Source organism: Squalius cephalus (genome assembly GCF_949319135.1).
Source record: "Squalius cephalus genome assembly, chromosome: 14".
Taxonomy (NCBI): Eukaryota; Metazoa; Chordata; class Actinopteri; order Cypriniformes; family Leuciscidae; genus Squalius; species Squalius cephalus.
In genome coordinates this window covers 13,749,972-13,774,112 of record NC_137135.1, presented here as the reverse complement: position 1 = coordinate 13,774,112, position 24,141 = coordinate 13,749,972, and the positions used below count along the sequence as shown (strand labels likewise).

Here is a 24,141-nt window from a genome sequence, read left to right as displayed (position 1 = left end):
ATCCCATCTGCGTCAATGCAAACCAATCACCATTCAGTCTGGCCTCTGATGAAGTGATGACTACCTTCGCCTGACACGGTAAGCATTACCAAATTTGATGAATAGATGCTTTTACATTGGACTTTTCCTGTAAATGCCAGTCTTGATTTATGGAGCCTAGTAAAATCTACTTGGCTTTTTCAGCTTTTCTGCTGGTGTCTTTTCTTGATGGGCAAATGTGTCTTATGTTGGACTGACGTGAGCTCCCACAGGGACCGGCTGCTTTCTAACCAGAAAATTCCCAGATGTCATTCACGTCTGAGTGTGTTATTATTAAAACCAATCTTCCTGTGTGCACGAGTGCACGAGTTCTTGGATCAACATCTTTGTTAATGCTGGAACAACATTCCAATCAACCAATCAGTTGAGTTTAAAGTTTGTGTGAAGTTTAGGCTTACAACCAGGGTTAGGTGCTTCTACATCAGTGTTATTCACCTATCATTTCCCTCTGATTTTAAGGATAACTTATGGATAGTTTTAGGTTTAGGGGTAGGGATATGGTTAAGACACATTTGGCAAATTCTGGATGTGCATGCTAAAACCTCTAGTGCAAGTGCTCTGCTGTAGATCAGCCATATCAGTGCAGAATTACTTAAGCAACCAAATCTATTACTTTTGCTCAAATCTCTAACCCTAGGTATTGAATGTCATGGTGTAACATGTCATGGTGTATCATGTGGCTCACAGAGAAAATCTGGACTATTTTCAAAGCAATTGGATGTTGACCTGAAGAGACTCGAGTTCCTTTTGGAAACATAGTAACATACTAAAACAAACCCACTCCAAACACTTTAGCAACTGCATAGCAACGCTCTGGCATTGTGTTGGCAAGTCATTTCTGTGTGTAATAGGATAAGACTTTGTATTTTCAGGCTTCTTGTTCGATCCACTGTAAGCCAAAGAAATACATTAATATACAGTCAACCGTAAGCGTGTCATGTTTCCATGGATTCCCCTGATAAGTGTAAACACTCTGTGGTGCTGTTGTTCTGTTTGTTTGAGAAGCCCAACACAGCAATAATTGCTCAACCAATGGTGTGAGTTTGGGGGCGGAGCTTTCTGTTTGTCTGGCCAATGCCAGATGGAGGAGTGTTTAGGAAACCTGTTAGAAAACAGATTTCATGATTTGTCACTTGCCATTTCTTGTCAGCAGAAAGTGGTATTAGAGGGAGGGACCTTCTTATTTTAGAGAACATTGTACAAAAATTTGGTTACACCCCTGAGAGCAAGATGAGTCATCAATTTTTGTATTCAATGAAAAGAAAGACTGCTGTATAAATTTTAAAACCATATGTCAGCTAAAACGTTAATTTTTTTGTTACTTTTAGGAGTTTACCAAAGCGACAACTCCCATTTTTATTTAATGAGATAATAATAAAAAAAACATCAAATATGAATAATTTATTTCTACAGTGTGTAAAGCTCTGAAGCTTTCATTTTAACGCAGTTTGAAACGGAAAGTTAAAATATGGCTGCGTCTGAAAATGGAAGTAGGTATACTTTCTTAAAAAATTACTTATTTCCTGGTCGTTAAAAAATTATGTTCTGTATATGCAGTAGAATGCAATCTGGATGTACTAATATTTGTCATAGTATCATTTGTGTTGCTTCACTGCCATTTACAACTCCTCTCCTGTGACCTCATGGGAGAGTAATATGTCATGTCAGGTCAAATAGTTGGTCAACTGTGTACTTTTTGCCTCCAATTTCACTAATACTCTGAATTCTACTTTTCTCACAGCTGTTTTTTCGACTACTATTCGTCTGTTAGTAGAGAAGTAAGCCTATTCAGAAGCACCCGATGACTGTTTTCAAACAGGTTTTCCAAACACTCCCCTTCCTCTACAATATAGGTGAAACAAACAGAGAGCCCCGCCCCCAAAATCACACCATTGGCTGAGCGGTTGTCAGGCTGGTTGCACAAACAAACCGAGCAATGTTTTGATAGAGCCAGTGAGAAAGGTTTACACTTTCCAGGAGAAGCAACCTACAAATGACGCAGTTGTAATACAAAGTTAAGTATTTTCACATGAAATTCTTTAAGCAAAACATCACTGAAATTCCCAGATACAAACAGGAATCCAAAGCTGATGAGTGCTTACTTAAGAAGTCAGTCACATCAACTTGGGCGTTACACAGGGGACCTTCTGTGATCTCACAGGAGAAGAAAAAGAGATAAACGGAGAGGAGAGGAAAAAAGAGCAAGACTGTTACAAGAGAGAGAAAGTGTGTGTGTGTGTGTGTGTGTGTGTGTGTGTGTACCCATACATGGAGAGGTGGGGGAGAAGAATGGGAGGAGAAAGAGGAGGGGAAAGAGAGCATGAAAGTGAGGTATCTTGATCCGTAGTGCACATCTCCACAAACCCTGTCCTGCTGTCTACCATCACAGCCAGGTAAGAGTGAGCCATTCACTAGCATGTGTGTGAGTGTGTGTGTGTGTGTGTGTGTCCTGCGCTCAAGCCGGCTGCTGTGGCAAAGGTTAAGCCAAGGGTTGCTTTTCTGCTTCTCAACTCTCCTGCTGTGCCTCTATATACCGCAACCTTCCCACACTCCTCTTCTGCAGGTTTGACGTCTCTTTGAGGAACAACGCTGCAGTCCTTAAGTGTTTTAACACATGTGCTGCTCTTGACAGTCATTTAACTGTTATTTTCCCCCTCTTCTCATTCATTTCTTACTCTGAAGGTTTTGCATTTGCATGCGACTCCTGCTTGCAGTGCAAGCGCACTGCGGCTTCATGATTGCTCTCCCTGTAAGTTTAAGCTTAAGTGTCGAAAAGCCGCAAGCTCTTTTCTTTGGCTCTTTTCCGTCTCCCCTGGTTTTATTGTGTCTGGTTCGTGCTGAGAGCAGAGGTTTGCTGCGTCTCTGTGTTTGAGAATACGTGCGTCTTTTGACACGGCAAACAGAGGGAGGTTTGCTTTAGGTCAGTGTCACGCAGCATCTGCAACCACTGGCAAGTGCATCCCAACCCACTAAACACGCCTGAATTTTGTTACATGTGTAATTTAATGTCACAGCCCAATCCCCAGAGAAAGAGATAAAGTGGACAAAATGGGACTTTGCATTTGTACGCATGCAAAATGTCACTGCAGATGGGAGATCAAAATGTTTATACTGTTTTAATAGCCAGCGGATGGTTTTTGGGAATGCTGACTGCACTAGATAGACAAGGCATTGTTTCAAGACAATGTCTCCGTCTCACATGAACAAACAGATCTGTTTGTTTTGAGGACAAACATTACTGAGCAATATCAGCATGTGTGCCTGATGCTTGTAGGTTATAGTCCCTTACTTTCACACATGAAACCAGTTACATTGCAGTAAAACGGCTGGATTATTTTCCCCTGGCAAATGCCACATCTGCTTTTCACACTTTCAACAGATTTTATTGTTCCCGTTTACACATCAGCACTAAAATGCAGTTAAATTCTGTGATGTTATTTGGTGGAATTGGAAATGTCTTTCAAACAGCTACGCCAGAAATCTGTTCCAAGGTCTGTTGACTAATTTATTCATCTACACAGACGAAAAGAAGCTCTTGTTTCAATGCTTGTCCGGTTTTCTTTCCAAAATGTAGATAACCATGATTTTCATGTGGTGCAACCAATATGCATGAAAAAAAGAGAGAAAATGATGTCATAGAGACGACCCCCCACAGACCCTCATAACTGTGAGACAAGGTCGATAAGTCTCTTTAAATATCAGATAATTTGACCTTTTTATGACATGGAATGATTAGTTCAGGCTGTAAATGTCATGTGGTGTAACTCCCCAAAAACCTACTGATATACACTACCAGTCAAACGTTTTGGATCATTGTGATTTTTTATGTTTTTAAAAGAAGTCTCTTCTGCTCACCAAGGCTGCATTTGATTAAAAGTACAACAAAAAATGATTACACTTTAAAATGTTAAAAATTTCTATGTGAATATATAGTAAAGTGTAATTTTTTCCTGTGATGGTAAAGCTGACATTTCAGCATCAATACTCCAGTCTTTAGTGTCACATGATCCTTCAGAAATCATTCTAATATCATGATTAGATGCTATTATTATTAAGTATTGTGAAAGAATCGAAGGGCAGATTTCTTGTGTCAGAGCTCTTTAAATTTGTGCATCAATTTCGAATTTTTCCAGCAATGTTACAACTTCTCAAGCGGCCAGATTGCTGTGGCTGATTTGCCGGCATTTCTGTTCACACACGGTTCACCTCTAAATTGGAAAAATGCAGTTGGAAAAGTCTACATGTGTGAAAGCGCCGTGACATTTCAGACTTTCCAAAAGATGCCGAAACCTGATCTGTCAAACATTGGAGAAAGAGACTCTGAGTTCTGAAGAAAAAGAAAGGAAACCACAAAGGAGTGCACGCTCAGTCCTCACTCGTAAGATTTTATCCATGTCCCATTGAACCTGCGGTCTAGTCGGCTTTAAAACAAGGAGCGTTTAGCTGCTCTCTCACTCCAGAACTATGTCCATTAGACATGAGGTCATTTCTGGTGACTCAAGACCTCTCTCCTCATGGATCTTAATATATCTGTTCATTATGAGCACTATTATAAACCTGTCCGCTGTTTTTCTTCAATAACATCAGTCATCCTCTCAAAATATATATATATGTATATGTGAACTACAGGTCCAACCTAAACCTACATTAATGACTTAAAATTTTAACAGGCGAGCATAAAAATACCAGAAGCGAGGACGCTGTGAGCCTGTGTCTTTGATCTGAGGGTTTGTCATCTGATCGCGGCTCATTATAAACTATGGGGATCCAGCGGACGGGGCCAGAGCAATAGTCTGAGCCTGCAGTGATGAACTTGTGCCCTTTGTCGCTTCGCCTCTTTATTAAAAGACAGTGGCAGACAGTGCAGATCCCAGTATCTCATGCAGTCATCCTCTAAACCTTCTGCCGGGGTCTAAGCTGGTCTTGCGTAATACACTCAATCACAGGATAAATGGGATGAAAATAAATCAGTCACACAAGCCATTGCTGTTGTGTTATTTTAATTTAGTCAGGAATAAACAGCAAGCCTAGGGTTGTTGTGAGAAGAGGGGGTTGGTTGAGTTCATCACACATGCCTGTGTGAACAGCTGTTAATTATGTTTTATTTAAAGCAAAATTTACTCACCCATATGTTGTTTCAAAGTCTTTCTTGAAACACAAAATGAAATATTTTGAATGTTCACCGTGCTCCTTTTCACTGAATATGAAAGGGGAAGGCGCTGTCAAGCTTCAAAATAGACAAAAACCAACTGTTAAATCTCATGCATATTCATTAATATTAAAGTGCCCGTATTATGCACATTTACACGTTTATAATTATATTTTAGGGTCTGCTAGAAAACATTTGCTTGATTTGAAAACACATTATTTGTCTCACACCTCGTCAGAGCTCTTTTTCCAGTACGTTCAGCATCTGGCTCATATTCGCCATCTCAAACATATTCTTAATTTTCAACATATTCAAAATCAATATTTTGATAGCTGACAGATCCACCATCAAGTGACAGTGACACTAATATTTGATTGCGTTCAGTACTTGCTCTGTAGTAAATCCCTGAGCCATTTCAAGTTTTGCTGATGATACTTCCTATTCTTTTGTTTTCTGCCTGCGGCAACTTTGAGTGAAACATCTCTTCATCATTGTGTATCAGACATTGCACTTATTCAGTCATCAAAGATTCAATTATTGTTGTGCAGAAAAAATACACTTACACTGTTACACACCTCGGGTCATTAACAACCCTATACATTTTTTTACTTTTTTTTCTTGTTATATTGTTTAGAATGAATTAATTGAGGAATACTAAGAAGGTTGATGTCTAACTTTAAAAAAGGAATGATGAGGAGGGTAGTGAATGACATCCCGGATCAGACCCGAGGTATGCGTTTAAGGGTTAAAAGCCCGCCTTTCCAGTCTGCTCTGATTGGTCAAAGTGTGTTTCAGAAATGTACACGTGCCCTTGTAGTAGAAAAAACAGCATCTCCTCGACATGGTGAAATCACCTACCCAACTGTTCTTTGAAGCAGCCAATGCAGACAGTAGGCAACATTATGCAAATGTATTTGCATGGTGATATAGCTAAGTCACAGAAATAATGGCTAAACTACAAACGAGTCGTTTCAGGCAAGTGTGTTCTGTTGGAGAGATTTACTCTCTTTGGTGTGGACTTTGTGCTTTGTAATTTTACAGATTGTTTACATGCACATAAACAGCAATATTAGATACTAAAGGAAAGGTTAAAAAAGCAGAATAGGTGCACAAAAATGCCATGTCAAGACCAGTCACACCAGCTTTAATGCCAATGACATCGCAAATTCGTGCTCAGGACTTCAGTTCCTCAGAAGAATGTTCAGTCGAACAGGTTTAGAGTAAATGATGACAGATATTTCGTGTTCAGAAATTTCAGAAGACCAGTCTCGCATAAGGGTTTCTCTAAAGCAGCGTAACTTTGTATTATAAGACGGTTGGTGTCTTTGAATCCGGAGCAAGCTGCAAATCTCAGATGCTTCCTCGACAGAGGATTAAGGTGTCAGGAACCAAAGTTATGTAATTTCCTATTGCAATATATATTTGCTGCATGAGTGGATCAGAATTAGTGTAGCATGAAAAACTCAAATTTATTCGATTTCGACATGGCCTTTTTGTTGCTGTTAACCATAAAACGGAGTAAAAAAACTTTTCTTCAGAAGAAGTGCATTGTACTTGGCTAATGACTTTTCCTGCTCTTTTTTTCCTGACAGAGATGATGTCATCAGAGATCTTTGTTCCTGGTTGGCTGCAGCATCTCCTCGTCGTTCTTCTCAGGTTTACGCTGTCCTGCGCGGCCCCAATGAACCTGAGCAACGGGACCGAGTGCAGCGCTCGAGGACCCGCCCCTTACATCCTGGTGTTCACCGGCCACTGGAGTCCACAGACCTTCCCCAAACAGTATCCCCTGTTCCGACCACCTGCTCAGTGGTCCAAGCTCATGGGTAAGACTCCGGAAAGTGAGAGTGTGAGCTTTGTGAGAGATGAGGTGTTTGGTTGACGATTCTGACGTAGGTTTCTAGATGTGGAACGTGTCATTCTCTGAGGTCGACCGCCAGCGATGGCTCCACGTTCTGTTAGGGATGAGGCTGTTCAAACTTCCTCACCTCACCATATGTCAGGACTCCAAGTTCTCACAGCTGGCCTCTTAACCCTGCAATTTGCCCCGTCGACCCCTCAAACATACACACTCCCTGCCACACCACGTGAGCGGGGCAGTCTAATGAGGAAAGCAGAACGAGAGAGAGGTTGAAGAGTAATAACCGTTGCCAGATGACACAGGCTGCCCTGCAGGTTCGCCCTTTTCTTTTACGCTCCTTCCATAAATACACAACGCATGCGGCCTGCAATGCCCATTGACTTGGCCACTGCAAAGGCGTTTTCTGGGTGTCACTGGTATACCAGCCGAGACTAGCAGCAGACGTGGACGCCTCAGCCAAAACATTCGAAACCCCGAGATCCTGAAAGTTCAGGCTGTGGCTTTGGAGCGCTGGGATGATCTCTATGCGGTTTCTGCTGCCTTCTGGATGCCTTTATGGCTCTCTCTTTATCCATTTATCACTGTTGTATTACAATTATGTTCAGAAACCGCACATTTTTGTATCTAATCACAAGTTTGTGCCGTACAATGGATGTTTGGATGAACTCCTTGGATGAGACAATTTGAGGGATGAGACAAAAAGCATGGGAGACGGTTGTGATTTGTGCTTTAGCTGAGTGAGGTCAGGTCTCTTCAGTTTTTCTGTCCACATGTGAGCCAGACGTGTAGCATGGAGAGACTAGACGTGTCAGCGTGCCAAACGTGCTCCCTGCCTTCCTGTCATTCTCACTTGTATCTTTTTCTCTCAGTCTCCTGCTCTCTCGCTCCCAGCTCAGAGTCTGCCAGACCAAAATGGTTTGTAGCTATGAAGAACACACTGGGACGTTAAAGAGAGGCTGAAATCATTTCAGAAACATCATCTTAGCTCCTTCCTCTTTCAAAACCTCTATTGTGATATCAAGAAGCTAATAGGTGAATTATCAAACTAGGCACGGTTTGTGTTTGGAGAAATAGTTCACCCATAAATGATGGTCTGTATTTACTCATGATTATGTCGTACTAAACCTGTTGTAAAAAAAGCCTTTTTCCTGTAAAACACAAAAGTAGATTTTTTTTCTGTGCAGCTCTTACTGAGGCAGTTTACAGTGACCACGTTTACATTTATGCTTTTATCCAAAGTGCCTTACAAAAAGGGAACAGAAGCAATTCATCAAATATTTTTTAAAGACCACGTCTGTTAAGCTCTAAAAAAGAAGTTCATATAACGTGCTTGAATATGTAGTCGCACAACCTGATTTCACCAAGTGCAACATGTTCCTGGATCAACATCTTTGTTGATCCTGGAACAATATTCCAACATTCCAATCAACCAATCAGATTTGAGTTTACAGTTTGACAGGTTTAGGCTTACAATCAGGGGTTAGGTGCTTCTACATGAGTGTTATTCATTATGTTATTCACTATTCAAATCTTATAATTTCCCTCTGATTTTAGGGATACACTATACACATCTGTAGGATAAGGTTTAGGGGTAGGGATAGGTTTAGGACTACATTATTGGAAAAAAATGTTGCAAAATCTGGACGTGCATAAATTATGGACAGTTTTTGCTATGAATCACAGAAATCTGCATGCAAAGTAAAAGGAACCTGAAAATGTGCTGCTTCACAGTTTTTATCGTCTTACGACTCAGGTGTGCAATATTTGTATAAACTTAAAGTTTGTAAAGCTCCCTTTGACATTAAAATGCCATGTGACAGTGAGTGAAGACCGTGTTGTGGTATTTGCATACCAGTTTGTGATTGGTCTTTATGTCTGTTTGCATACTGAACTGTGATTGGTCTTTCTTCTTTGCACACATTTAACCACTGTATAGTGCATAGTGATTTTTGAGTTCAATGAACTACATGACAATGTCAAAGTGATTAATTTACTCAAAACCTTAACCTTTTTCCGCATTGCAAACACTGATATTATCTTCAGGGCATGAAAATCTACTTTAATATATTACAAAACAGTCTCGGTCACCCCTGCACTTTAGGTGCACACTAAACTCATAGTAGGTCTGGCTTTTCTCACTGAAGGGTTTGTTTTTAGGTGTTTATTCTCTTGGCATTGGGGCTTTTGCATGGCTTTATTTTAAACAGCTCGAGGTGTGTTAGGCACACACAGAAAGTGGCAGAACTGTATTTGTGTTTTTTGAAATCTGATGAGCAATAAAAATTCATGGAGTGTTAGTAATGTTCAACAGGCCACGACAGAACCTGTCCGAGGAATCACGAGGCCTGAGCACATGAGCAATTGAAATATGCTTCCTCTGAGTTTACCATTTATTCTTTTACCTGTGAATCTGTGCAGCCGTGACCCATAATGAGCAGTACCGGCTGTGGCAGGAGGGGGCGCCGGCGAGCGATGGCTTGAAGAGCTTTGCTGAGCAGGGGCTCACGGTGGATCTGGTGAAGGATGCGAAGGAGGCGAGGAAGGGGCGATCGGTGGGGTCCATGTACCGCACAGCTGGGATTCCCTCTGGCATCGGCCACAGCTCCACTGAAATACTTCTGACGCCCAGGAATCCGCTGGTGAGATGACCATATCACTACACAAAATGGATCATTGTTGTGTTCCTACATTTTTTTTTGTACCTAAAAACAGAAAAGAATTACTCAGTTCATGAATTACTGAAAGAGCTTAGGTGATAGAATAACACTGTATCTATTTTAATAAGGATTGTATGATTTTCCCAGTAGAAAAGTAGGTAAATCTGCCTCATTGGAATTGAAATGAAAACAGATCTTTGGAAATAATGATCACCAGGATGGCTTGTAGAAAGGGACATTCAGGGGTGGATCTAGAACAGGCGTTGTAGCAAGGCGTTGGCATGTGACAACACCAAAGCAAGCATCTATGCATCATTCTCGTGGATTTATGGCTTGGCATAAATAATTGTGCCCTGAAAATTCAAAACTTTTACATTACCACAAATTAATCATCTATACTGTTTGAAAATAATTCGAAAAAAATAAGAAAATATCAATATCCACTCTAACACATCAACAGATTCTAAATGTAGGTCTGTCAACACTACACAGAGAAGATTGGTTTTATTAATATACCATAGGCTTCTTGAATAATATATTAATCACAAGTTTTAGTGCATAAAGTTAAACTACAAACATGAGTCTGTGATATATCCATCCATCCATCCACACATCCATCCATCCACACATCCATCCATCCATCCACACATCCATCCATCCATCCACACATCCATCCATCCATCCACACATCCATCCATCCATCCACACATCCATCCACACATCCATCCACACATCCATCCATCCACACATCCATCCATCCATCCATCCATCCATCCATCCACACATCCATCCATCCACACATCCATCCATCCATCCATCCACACATCCATCCATCCATCCATCCATCCATCCATCCATCCACACATCCATCCATCCATCCATCCACACATCCATCCATCCACACATCCATCCATCCATCCATCCACACATCCATCCACACATCCATCCATCCACCCATCCATCCATCCATCCATCCATCCACCCATCCATCCATCCATCCATCCATCCACACATCCATCCATCCATCGTCTGTCTACACCTTCAAACTATTTTAAATTTTACTCTTTTAAGTCTCAAACCACCCGAAAACGGTACACGACACAGGTCAACTTAAACAATGTGAAACATTGTGAATGGGAAGGGATTACATTTCTCAGATTTCTTGAATTTTTCGATTCATAAACAACTGGGAAAAACAGTCCATTTGTTTGTGAATTGGGTTTCACTGGTTGTGCTGTGTGTTTCTGACTCAGTTCATAAGAGTCGTCTGTTAATGAAGTGTCCAGCCCGCGAAGACAAAAAATACATTTTCCACAATTTTTTTTTATATGCCATCACATTGAAGCGCCGCTACTGAAAAGTGGCACATGAAACACTACCCATATTTTTAATGGGATAAATCTGGGGTGGCAGATGTGGTGGCAATGCTTTTTCTCAGATCCGCCCCTGCCAGTTTTTCTCATTCCAACATTTTTGACTATTTAGTTTCAGACATTGCACTACGCAGTCGCTAAAATGAGGAGGCAAAGTCATCACTGTTTTTTCAAATGTAAATTCATGTTTCAGTTACACTTAATGTTGACCTGACAAAACAGTGATATCTTAGTGTGCTTTTTAGGTAGTCTTCTGATCAACACCATTATTTATTCATTCAGAGCGATTTGTGGTTGCGTCTCCATATTGTGACACATCCATAATGGATTATCAAAAAATAAAAAATGTAGGCCGTGCATACTTGGTTCTATGCATCATTTGTGGAGGCATGAACATGAGCTTGCAGGAGTGGGTTTAAGAAGACTAAATGATTGGAGAAGTCCTGCATACGTCATTCAGTTTTTAGATCAGACTTTAATGACACAATTCAGTTCTATATTGCACAAAGACAGACTTCACCAGAGCGCAAGTCTCCAAAACCACATCCAGAGTCCCAGGACCTCCAGACCACAAGCCTCACTCACTCCCTCCCTTCCGGCTCCTGTGCTGGGTTTCCTGAACCCACCAGATCTGCAGATAGAGAGAGGCTGGATCCTTTCCTTCTCACTTTCTGGAATATTTATTTTCCTTAGCCAGGAGTCAGTTGGTTATAGGGTCTAAAGGCAGCGCTGGTGCTGCTGGTGACCTACATATCTTTATTGCCAAAGTCTGGAATACAAGGTAGACTTATAAAAAACGCCAACTACCCTCTGATGCATTTGGCATTCAGTCCTGCTGGCATTTAACCACAGCATGGCGGGATGTCTGCTGTGGCGCTGCTGTTTTTAGATCCGCAGGGCAGTAAAGTACGACTGAGAGAATGAATGTGGCCTTGGGGTGAGACTGTGACGTGTGTGTGTGTGTGTGTGAGAGAGAGCTGTGAGTGTCTGTTCACTTATTATTGATGAACTGATTGGTTACATCTTAATATTAAGCATATTTAATAGTATTAAACTTCAGCTAGTGATTTGTCCTGAACATTTGTGCTACAGAAATGAATGATATCTCAAATCACACGGCTTGTAGATCTGACGTATTATTTTTCTTAGTGATCAGACTGAATAATCCCAGAAACGTACATTAAAGGAACCCAAGAAACATCGGAAGCAAATGCATTTTTGACATGCAATTTAAAATTGGCATTTAAAAAATATTTGTTCATTTATTATTTTATTTAAACCATAACTACATGGTAGATCATCCATTAAACATAATTTTAAGTATATAAAACAGTGGCAAAAAAAGTGATGTCCAGCCTAGTTTAATTGACATGTTCACTCTTTATTCAAATATTATTAAAAATGTGTTTGCATATTGTGTAGTCAATTGGTTTATTTATGATAACGCAATGAAACATGCTAAATTGTGCAGACATAATTTTTTTGGCCAGTCTGTCTTACAAATAAATGCAAAAACAAGAGAGAACCAATGAAAATATTGATAACTGGTTATGTTGTAGTGAGTGTTGTTTTTTTGCTGAGCTTTTAGTTCTTTTACGCCTTTTTTTGATAGTATAATAAAACCTGTAGCTGTAGTTTGCCATTTTTGCCAAATAATTTGTCAGATAAATTCCTATAAGTTTAGTGGTTTGTTCTTCCCTCTTTTTAAAATATTTAAAAAGTATAAAATATTGTCCTCATACGTTGATTGTTAGACTGAACAATAATTATCCTACAATTAATATTAATTGTCATATATTTAAAAAAAATAAAATAAATAACTCTTAATGTAACTCTAAATAATGTAACTCTTCTCTTATTAAAATCAAAATTGGATTCAGACATACCTTGATGCCTTCTTACCTCTGTATGCGGTCTTCATCTTTCTGTATCATTTTCTGAGAAACTACAAATACACATTTATGCTGCAGCCGTCATTGAGCAGTGTTTAATTATTTAAGATCTCCAAAAAAGACTGCAGTGTCCGATTTCAGCTTCCCGCACGTGCATGACCAACAACCTCAAATCAACAGGAAAATAAGGTAATCAAAAACAGCCAAATGCTGTCCAGAATTACTAAAGGTTCTTTTTGCATTTAATAGGATCCAGACAGTGTGTATTTCTACAAAGTGCGAGCCATGCAAGAAACCACAGCGCGTTCCAGCAGCACATGCAGACAGACAGAGGAATAGATGAGTTGTGTATTATTTTTCCTGACACTCTGTTCTGGCAAATCAGGGCATTGGTTTGGCAATTATGTGTTAGTGTGACTTTGTGCCCTGAAGGGAGATTGAGCTCTATTAGCTTGGGGTCAGAACAGACAGAAGAGGGATGAGGCACCGCTCGCTTCTCACGCCAGAGAAATTGATATAGCAGGAGGTATTCCTGGAAAAGCCACAGAATGAGAAGAGATGTGAGGGAGAGACCAGAGTAAATCCAGCCCGGAGAAAAGTCAGCCGTAGACTGGATGTTGTCGCAAGGTACCAAAATTGTGGCCCAAATATGGATGCAAAATGCCAACTATATCGGTCCTGCTTTTAATGTTTGCTTTGGGAATGATGGATTGTAAGTGATTCGTACTAAAGTGCGTACTATAAAAAGTGAGATCCAGTTCGAATGCAGTGTTGCTTAAGTTTGTGTCCGAGGGGAAAAGGTTGTGCTTCCAAAGTGCAAGAGAATCCAGCGATTCTCAACCTTTTTGACAAGTTAAAATAAATAATATGCCAGTTTCCTAGCTGAACAACATGTCTTGGTGAATTTAGCATTTTAATTCATTGATATCAAAATTCATATCACTTTAATTTTAAATTATGCTTTAAGTATCAACTTTGCCTCAAATGACTTGCTTAGAATTCCATAAAAATAGTTTACACAGAGATTATAGAACAATAAAACTGTAGATGCGTGCGTTTTTTGTGTGCATATCTTTAGATTTTTGTTGTTGTTACATATCAGCAATTCTGAGCAGTTTGAGGCATTTTTGATTTCTCTTCTAAAACTCTAGAGGAGAGACGTGAGATTATAGGGTTTCATTTTCTCGAGACAAATCTAAGAAGCAGGACATTCAATAAAATCTCCTTTTGCTATTTAATCTCAATTGCTTTCCAAAAAAAATAAATAAATAAATAAAAAATAATAAAATATATGTGTTTTAGCTACAATCTGAAGGTAGCAAAGGGAATTTTCACCCTGCCATAGAAATACCATTTTAGGTTTCCCAAAGAACCTTATTTTTCTTAGTGTGTCGAACATTTTAATAATCTAACGAACCTTTTTCCACTCTAAAGAACCTTTTGTGGAATGGAAAGATTCCGTGGATGTTAAAGATTCTTCACTGAAACCATCGACAGTGCTGGGGAAAGTTACTTTTAAAAGTAATGCATTACAATATTGTGTTACTCCCTAAAAAAGTAACTAATTGAGTTACTTAGTTACTTCTTATGGAAAGTAATGTGTTGCATTACTTTTGTGTTACTTTTTCTCACCTGCGCAGGGCTTGCTTGTTTGTTTTTTAATAACGAAAAAGTTCTATTTTTGGCAAATGTAAAGGCCCTTTCACCAAAAGTGAAATGAATAAGCCTCAGGCTGAAGGAAATACAAATTCATGCCTGTACAGTAGAGGGCGCAACTGCTTATGATTGAATTGGATCATCGAAGGTTAGCAGCATTGATGCATTGGTTAATAAAGTGAGATTAAATACATAAAGTATATTTGTATTCTTTAACATAGTCACGGTAAATGGCGGTAATGTTTTTTATTCATTTTGTGCAAGTGAGATGAGTAAATGCATGTTCACATTTAGATATGAGGCACTGTCTAGGGCTTAAATCAAACTTCATTCACGCACACATATATGAAACACTTGCATACACACAGCGCACACAACGCCTCTGCACTTAATCGTGATTCTTCTCAACATGGGGACAGGAGAGCTGTCAGTCAATTAATGGGAAAACAAAGTAACTAGCATTACTTATAAAATAACTCAGATATTTTGTTGTAAATTTAAAACTAATGCAACTTGACAAAAGTAATCTGATTACGTAACTTGCATTACTTGTAATGCGTTACCCCGAAATTGACCATTGATGCCAATAAAGAAACTTTATTTTTAAGAGTGTATTAAAAAGAGCATTCCCTTTTGACTAGCACTAGTAGGCAACTACCCAGAACACACTAGCAACACCCTAGCAACCACATAGCAACACACTAAAATCACTCTGAACATAGCAACTGCACAGCGACATTTTGGTCAGAAAATATGAATCTACCTTGTGATTTCTCTTTTATAGAGACGTTTGACTGATATAGGCTACCTTAAATGAACTCAAGCAGACAGGATCTGTCAGGTTTTATTGTTTGTCTGATGAATCATCTTTGGCTCTATATTAGGCTTGCGCTCATCCTGAAATAGCCATTGTCACAGTATGGCTGGTCTCTCTCTGTGCGACTGTCTCGTGTGGCTATTCCCTCATTCTGCTCTGACCGAAGGGATCCTCCTGAATGAGGTCACAGTCAAAAGGAAACATTCATCACCATTTAGAAAAAAAACCCCAGCTGGTTTAACCTAACATACACAGGAAGGAGCGGAAAATACTGGAAATGGCTACAAAGAAAAGTTTCAGATGTGACTTATGAAGCCAATTATGTTAGCAGAGCATGCTGAAAAACAGAAGTATTGCCAAAGGTAAATCAGGGTTGATGATGTCTTCAACATTAGAGCGACTGATCTTGTGTTTTCTCTCACAGCTGTCTCTGATAGTGAAAGTGATCCCCAGTCCAGACTGGTTTGTGGGGATTGACAGCCTGAACCTGTGTGAGGGTGGGCAGTGGAAACAGGAAGCGACCTTTGACTTGCACCCATTTGATGCCGGCACAGATAGCGGCTTCACTTTCTCCTCACCGAACTTTCCTACAACACCTCCTGAAAATATCACCATGGTGAGATGTTACATTTTTATATTTTAATACAATATAAAAGGTTTAAAATAAATCAAATTTTAAATATGCGTGGAGGAAAAAAAAAAAACGACTAAACTTGATTAACGCTTTAAACCTCTTTGAAAAATGTTACGTTTGGAATTTTTATTTATTTTTTTGCTTCTTCAGAATGGGGTGACAGTCACTTGGTTACTTTTGTCAGATTAGTTATGTGAACACACACACACAAAAAATGTTACAGAAAAAAAAAAAAAACATTCACACTTAGCTCCTTCACGGTCAAAAATGACCGACTTAGGAAACGAATGGGAAATATGAAAAAATATGGAAACTCAGAGAATCTTTGGGTGGTACTAAAAATCAGCCACTGTGCAGAAAAAAAGTGCACAGCAATGAAGAATTATCACTATCCATCTTTATTTTAGATATTTTAATGATCAAAAATGCTTTTCATGTGTTCCCTTTCTTTCAAATTTTTTATGTTTGATTGTAATCATAATGCAAAACCTGACACTTATCTAACAAAAAATATCTAAACCTTGACAAAAAATAGTCTTATAAATGTCTAAATATATATCTAAATGCAAAACCTAATAAAATTAATAAATTATGTCTGAAAAAAACAAAAAACAATGGGAATCCAAAACCCTCTCTATATACAGTATTTATATAGGAAAGTTTTTATTTTTTAATGACTCCAGATGACACTATTCTCACTTTTAAAAAAAAGGATTTTAAAGGCTTTCACTCTATTTTAATGTGAAAATTGCAGTTATTGAAAAAAATGTAATAAATAATTCTAATGGAAAAATAGCTTAACATTTTTTTTATAAATGTTGCATAAAATCCCCTCAAAAAAAAAAAAAAAAAAAAAATTCAATTACATTTCAAGGCTTCGGTCACTTTTGGTCGAGAAGGAGCCAAGTAAAGGAAGAGGTCCAGAGGGTTAATCATCATTTTGGCAAAAAAAAAAAAAAGGCAAACTACAGCTACATATTTTATTTTACACGCTACAAGATCATTAACACATTTTTAATAATATTTGAATAAAAGCCAAGAACGTCACTTTTAGCCTCTAATGTATTTGCAATATTTTTGACTAATTCAAATAATAAATCACTGTTTTAACATACGTCTGTTGTTTTATTCTGATGCAGATTACCTCTCAGAAGCCAAACCACCCAGCAAATTCCTTCTATTACCCTCGGCTAACAGATCTCCCGCCTCTGGCCACCATATGGATGAAGCGCCAGAGCCGCTCACCTGTCCGTCAACAGAACCGGGTGTCCAATCACATCCTGCCTGAAGAAACCAAACCCCACCGATTCTCAGGTAGATCTGCATATACATTTCACACATGCAATGGCAGAGTACTGCGTCTCTTGAACGTGATTTTCTTTTTATTTGGATGGTAAATCAAGATGTTTTGGTTTACCACAGCATTGTGTGTGATTTAATGTGTTCTTAGGCCAAGTAAACAGTTTAGACTTGATGAACTCTAATGCACGCCACATGTGGTAAACTCTTTTTATTTGCTTCCACAACATTTTTAGCATCTGCGTTGTTCCACTACTCAACTAATGTGCTGGTTTCAATTTCTTTTTTAAAGTGCCCCTATTATGCTATTTTAAAGGTTCCTAATTTTGTTTTAGAGGTCTCCAAAAAATGCATATGCATATCCGAATTTCAGCTCTGGATCTTCCTCAGCGCTTGATACACAGTGACGCGAACAGGTTTTAATGCATCCATTCAAGAGTCCTCATCCTTTGGAAGTGCATGAAAAGTGGATTTGCTTTCGCAGCACAGAAAACAGGGTCTTCTCGACTTGTCGACAACACAAACCAAACTCTTCCAGGCCTCAGCCACAACAGTGTTTGAGGGTCAAAGTAGATTGAAGCAATGAAGACCATAGGCTGGCATTATGCAAATCTGTTACAAACCTACTTATGTTTGAGCAGGAAGTAATACTAGAATTACTGACGACTTGTTTCAGGCAGTTCAGAATCTGTTCTTTCTTTTAAGAGACAATAACACCATTTCTCTGCACTCTGGATTTGCAATCTGCAATTTAGGCCCGGTTTCACAGACAGGGCTTAGATTAAGCCAGGATTAGGCCTTAGTTCATTTAGGACATTTAAGTTGCTTTTATAAATGTGCCTTAGAAAAACACATTACTGGTGTGCATCTTGAGACAAAACTATGGAACTAATATATATTTTTAAGATATGTCAGTGCAAGTTGCTTTGACTTAAAGGGGTGGTTGATTATGATTTCATTTTTTTAACTTTAGTTAGTGTCTCAAAGTTCAAAGCAAAGGGAGATATTTGCTTTTAAAGAAATTGCTTCTTAAGGACTACAACAAACGGCTGGTCGAGACTACACAACACTCCTCCCGGGTTAGTGACATCACAAACCCTAAAATTTACATAAACCCCGACCCCTGAACACGATTTATAGATTATCAAGACAGAATATGCCAATGACTAGAAGATAACTACACATAAGCTACATAAATTCATCAACTAACCATTCAGAAATGTCCTGTTGCATTCTACATGTTGTTACTTCTTCTTGAGTCTCTCCATCATTGTTTGACTCTGGTTTGAACATAAAAGGCTAAAGGTGTTTGAAATTTTCAGTGCATGTCTGTATGAGGTAAAAGGTCCGCCCTCTGTGCCGGGAGCAGCAGCTCATTTACATTTAAAGGGACAGACACAAAACGGTGCGTTTTTGCTCACCCTCAAAAAGTGACAATTTTAACATGCTATATAAAAATATCTGAAATTATTTTGAGCTAAAACTTCACATACACACTCTGGAGACATCAAAGTTTTATTTTACATCTTGTGAAAAGGGCATTATACCACCCCTTTAAAACAGCCCAAACATGATTTTTAGTCTGCGACTAAGGCTTAAACCTTGTCTGTAAAACCGGGGGTTAGTATTACAATTTTCTATTGCATGTTGCTATCGGGACTTCATAGACCTACTTTATAATACACATTTCTTCAATTATTTTGGGATATCTGAGCCGGACTGCCCTAGATTACGCCAGTGGCCTGTTTTTCTTTATCTGACCATGCATAAACAGCCACAGAAACATAATCTCCTGAGGGATTGCTTCCAGACTAGCGATCCTCATGATTCCTGCATGTGTTTCAGAAACGCCGCTGGACTGCGAGGTGTCGATGTGGTCGTCCTGGGGCCTGTGTCTGGGGCCGTGCTCTCGGGGCGGACTGCGTCATCGCACCCGATATATCCTGCTGAAACCCGCCAACAGTGGCACGGCGTGTCCCGAGCTGGAGGAACAAGAGGAGTGCACGCCGTACAACTGCCTCGCGTATCAGTGATGCCGGTCACACCGCTGGCATAGACACTTCGACGCTGTCCAAAGCGGAGAGCCGAGTTTAACCTCATGCCAATGCTGAGTCACGGGAGAGCCGCCTGGCTGGGACGTCCAGTGAGCTGCATTGGCTCCTCTCCTCACTGGAAAAGAATGGCTCGTATTCTGTTAATAGAGACTTTGATTACGGGTGCTGTACTCGCAGTAATCTCAGTGTATCTTTGCATAATCGCACATTATTTTGCCAATATAGGTTTGTGGAAAAGACGACTTGCAGTTGCCCAACCACTGATTTGAACATAACTACATGAATTAACATAAGCCTTCCTCCCGATCTCACATCAGTAGCAGCCTTTTTGAAGTATAGCCTAGTTGGGTTTTGAGTGATTTGACAGATGGTGCAGTTATTGTATGCTGTGGGAGTCAACTGGTAGTTCATTAGTAGTAAAATAACACTTGAAGACACCTCAGCTCCTGTCTCATACAGGCCTAATGATGTTCAAAATGCAGTATTCATACAGTTTACAATATTATCTTGTGAGGAATCACACAAAAACAAACTGTCATGTGTCATTTATCAAATAAGGGACCGTTTAGATGTTCTTTACACTACCGGTCAAAAGTTTGGAATCATGAAGATTTTTAAAGAAGTCTCTCTTATGTTCACCAAGGCTGCATTTATTTTAAGCTGCAAAATCATTGAATGATTTCAGATTTTTGACCAGTAGTGTAAATGTTGTATTTTATGTTTCTTCTAATAATAAACGATGAAATTCTCTCTCAAATCATCTCCTCCTTGTTGCTTTTTTGTGGTAGCATTTTGCAATCATTTTCCTTAATAATATTAACATAATTAGTAGTAATAAAAGTCCTCAATCAGGATCATATGTTCCCAGATTTATGAAAACGTGAAAAAGGTCCCTATATGTTCCCGTATATGTTAATGTACATTAAGTAATTTTAATGTACATTAAAAAAAGGTCAAGACTCATTTCCCCAGGGCCCTATCAACTTAATAAACTTCTAACATAAAGGAGCTATGTCTTTTGTCTTTTGTGATTCAATTACTATGCAACCATTTGTCTAGTTCCCTCAATCTAGGCCTATTATTGAGAGCCATATGGCAGTGCTGGGGAACAGAAAACCCCTTTGATATGTTCCCACAATAACCCATGTCATATTAAGTAAATACAGACTGTGGGAATATATTTTTTCAGGTTCTCACACTGTAAAAAACAAACAGCAGCTGGGGTTGTCAGCACATTACCGTAAACAAACGGTAGCAACATTTTAGATTCAATGGCACTGACATTACATTTATGTTAAACTATATATTTCAATAACTGATATAATGTTAATATTCCATCTAAAGTAATGAAACCTGTTTTGTGCCTGTATATACTGATAATATATTGAATACATGGAAGATGCACACAGTGTCATACATTCACAAAACACCATCATGCTAACAAACATGACACTAAAATAATGAATAAACATTATTTAAACATTAATATGTAACATAAACCCCTAATATACACAATTAATAACAAAATCTAACAAGAAACTTTTATATAAACAAAATACCATCAAATGTAAATTGTCAGGCTGTATAAATGTCAGTTTATGTTTTTTTTCCACTGTAGAATAAGATAACTTTCATAATCTGTATATTTACAAGTATTGTATTATGTCTGTTAGATCTACATGCCCTTATCCTATTTTAACCAAGTTAATATTACAAACATTTATAAGTGAAACATGGGACCATTTTCATGTGCTCATTAGCCTATGTGCCATATAAATTTGGTGAACATAGGGATGACAGACATTATTATTTACTGTTATTTGCACAAACTTGTGGAGCTCACAGTGTTGCTATTACAGCAGAAAGGGAGCAAAAACTTTTCTGTTATGCTGGTTATATAATTTGTAATGAGTAATAATGCCAAATAGGAGCATTTTCTCTATAGCTACTTAAAGGCCAACAACAAACTCAGTGTCTGAAATCTATAGATCCATAGCCAACATGTTTGTGTGACCCATAATAACATGATTATGTGTGTAGGCTACACTGTTTTCATTTTCCTCTCAGGTGATGCATGTCGCAAAAAACTAAAAAAATAAAAGGGTTATTATCCCATGGCACATTTATAAACAATCAGCTGCTGTATATAAGAACATAAACTCGTTGAAAAGCATTAGCTGCAGTTAGAAATACGATTACAGTTGATGGTCGATTTGTTCATTTCATTGCGTCTAACATGCTGATGCGCATGTCTTTATATGCTTCCTCTGTAGAGGCCAGTACTCAGGTGGATCAGATTTCGTATTTATTATTGTTTATTAACATTTAATTATTTGGGAAATAGGCTAATAATGCCGTAATATTCTCCTGTTGACCGCTTTCTTGCATGAAAGCTACCCATCTTTCGAACTTCAAGGCAAGCGAAGCTGAACTTGTTATTGTGTTTTGAAATGTCACCATCTAGTGGAGAAAACAGATTTTACAGTGTCACACGAACTTGTGAATTAAACTAGATTTAGGAGCCCCGTTGTCATGAATTTTATAATTGTGATTGAAATAAATTGAAATAAACGGCTCAATTCATATGGATTAGCTTTACGGTCTGTTTATGAACTTTTTGAAGCTTCAAAGTAGTAGACCTAGTTGTTGCATAGCTGTCAATGGAGGAACAGAAACCTCTGATTTCATCAAAAAGATCTTCATTTGTGTTCCGAATATGAACGAAAGTCTATTGGGTTTGGAACGACATGAGGGTGCTTAATTAATGACAGAATTTTTGGATGACTATCCCTTTAATTCATCATTCAGGAAATATGTCAAGAAGAAATGCCAACATTGTTTATTTAACACTTTATTCAGGTTAACAGAGCTTTGCCTGCCATAGCTAATATGCTCCTGTCAGGTCTCAGGAGTTTAGACGTCAACCATGTCCCAAACCTATCCCCAAATTCATAGTGGTCATAGTTCCACGAGACTGAAATCTTCTTCCTAACTCATAAACAGTGTCCAGAATGGTCTCTTGCGGCCCCTGCTGGCAAAATAAACACTTGAGTACCCACAGCTTTTCAAAGATCAAATCCTGTTGGGATCAACTAACACCAGGGATCATTTCCTGTGGGATGCCTAGGCTCCTAAATTTAATTTAATTCAGAAGTGAGAGTCCTGGATGTGAGTTTCCCCATTCTCACAGCTGCTGCCTATCGTCAGAAAGCTGGTGATCCACTGACAGAGGGAGGGCACATACAGCATGGGTCAGCTAGTATGATAGAAGATCTGGTCTCATGGTGTTGAAAGCCAAACTAAAGCCCACAAATAAGATCCTCGCGGGTCTGTCAAGATGGTGCAGGATATAATGCAGTCCCATGTTCACAGACCTGTTTAGAGGATCCACTGATGTCCTTCAGGTAGTCCAACGCCAGTCTCTCAAATGACCACAGATGTGAGAGCGACAGGTCTGTAGTCATTAAGGCCAGTGATTTCGGGTTTTTTGGGGACTGGAATGATAGTGGAGTGTTTATAATGAACACTTAGATCACATTTATGTTATGTTGCTGTAAAGCAAGTAACATCTATTTGTGAGGAGATAGTGATTGGTTCTTCTGGTACTGCCTGTAAAAGGTCAGGTAAAAATAATATGCCTTTTTTTCTCGTTTGAGTGACTGAATGTAGAATGTTCCCACATATTAATGTGTCAGAAACAGAAGGGTGCTCTGTTGTTGGTGATTTGAGACTCTCTCCACATCAGTAGCACGCCCTTGCCATCTGTTTTCTCCCGGGATGATGAATCCTGGAACTCATGAACAGGTGGGATGAGAAGATTGACAAGGGAGAGTAAGAATAAGCTAGGCAGCAGCTAGTGAGACTGGGGAAACTCAAATCTCTCACAATCAGCACTGGTTTAATATATATTAAATTAATGATGTAATTTTGTTTTTCAGACAAGTGCGGGCTTTGTAAAAAAAAAAATTGTCTGCAATGTCCTGGGGGAACAGGCAATAAATGTGTTGCAGATAGTACATTTATATAGATATGTTGGATATATAGCTCATGTACAGGATAACATTGATGAATAATTAGAAATGATTCATTAGAAATGTGTAAGAAATGACATGTTTAACTTTAAGTTAAAGTCAAGATGCTGTGTACATGATACACTCGTAAAAAATAAAGGTTCTTTATTGGCATTCTGGTTCCATGAAGAACCTTTAACATCCATGAAAACTTTCAATTCCACAAAATATTCTTTATAGTGGAAAAAGGTTCCTCTAAAATGTTCTTTACACCAAGAAAAGAAGAAGGTTCTTTTAAATAATAGATCACTGAAAGTTTCTTTGGGGAACCAAAAATGATTCCTTCGTTGCAAAAACACCCTTTTGAAAATACTGTGTAATGTAGGTCGTCTGTGGTGAGGTTTAAGCTTTTTTGATTTAGGCTACATGGAGGATTGGATCCAACATTAAAAGAGTCAAAACAGAGAGGCCATGAAAAGGTAGGGATTTTGTAAGGTTCGAATCTAGTCTATCATTTTGTAAAGGATTTGGTTAGGTTATGTTTAACATTCCACTGGGAATAGCCTTGCTCGTTAAAAAAATATTTACAATTAAGAAAAAAAAAATGGGGAAAGTGTCAATAATTATCAATAAGTTGGTCTATAAAGCGGACGCTTCATCTCGTTGCTGCGCGACTTCAAGTCCAAACAAGCGCAGCTGAATT

The 24,141-nt window shown here is 38.7% G+C and overlaps 1 protein-coding gene across 2 annotated transcripts; it reads left to right on the top strand.

Annotated features, from left to right (window-relative positions):
• On the top strand, window positions 1-19,574 carry spon2a (spondin 2a, extracellular matrix protein). 2 transcript variants are annotated; one of them, XM_079893104.1, is made up of 6 exons: window positions 1-78; window positions 6,781-7,011; window positions 9,465-9,685; window positions 15,866-16,057; window positions 17,215-17,389; window positions 19,220-19,574. In XM_079893104.1, the coding sequence occupies exons 2-6, from the start codon at window positions 6,783-6,785 to the stop codon at window positions 19,405-19,407; spliced, it is 1,005 nt and encodes a 334-aa protein (XP_079749230.1). In that variant the 5' UTR covers window positions 1-78; window positions 6,781-6,782; the 3' UTR covers window positions 19,408-19,574. The 2 variants fall into 2 exon arrangements, with proteins under 2 accessions (XP_079749230.1, XP_079749229.1); XM_079893103.1 differs by lacking the exon at window positions 1-78 and adding an exon at window positions 2,331-2,432.
• Window positions 19,575-24,141: the final 4,567 nt, after the last annotated feature.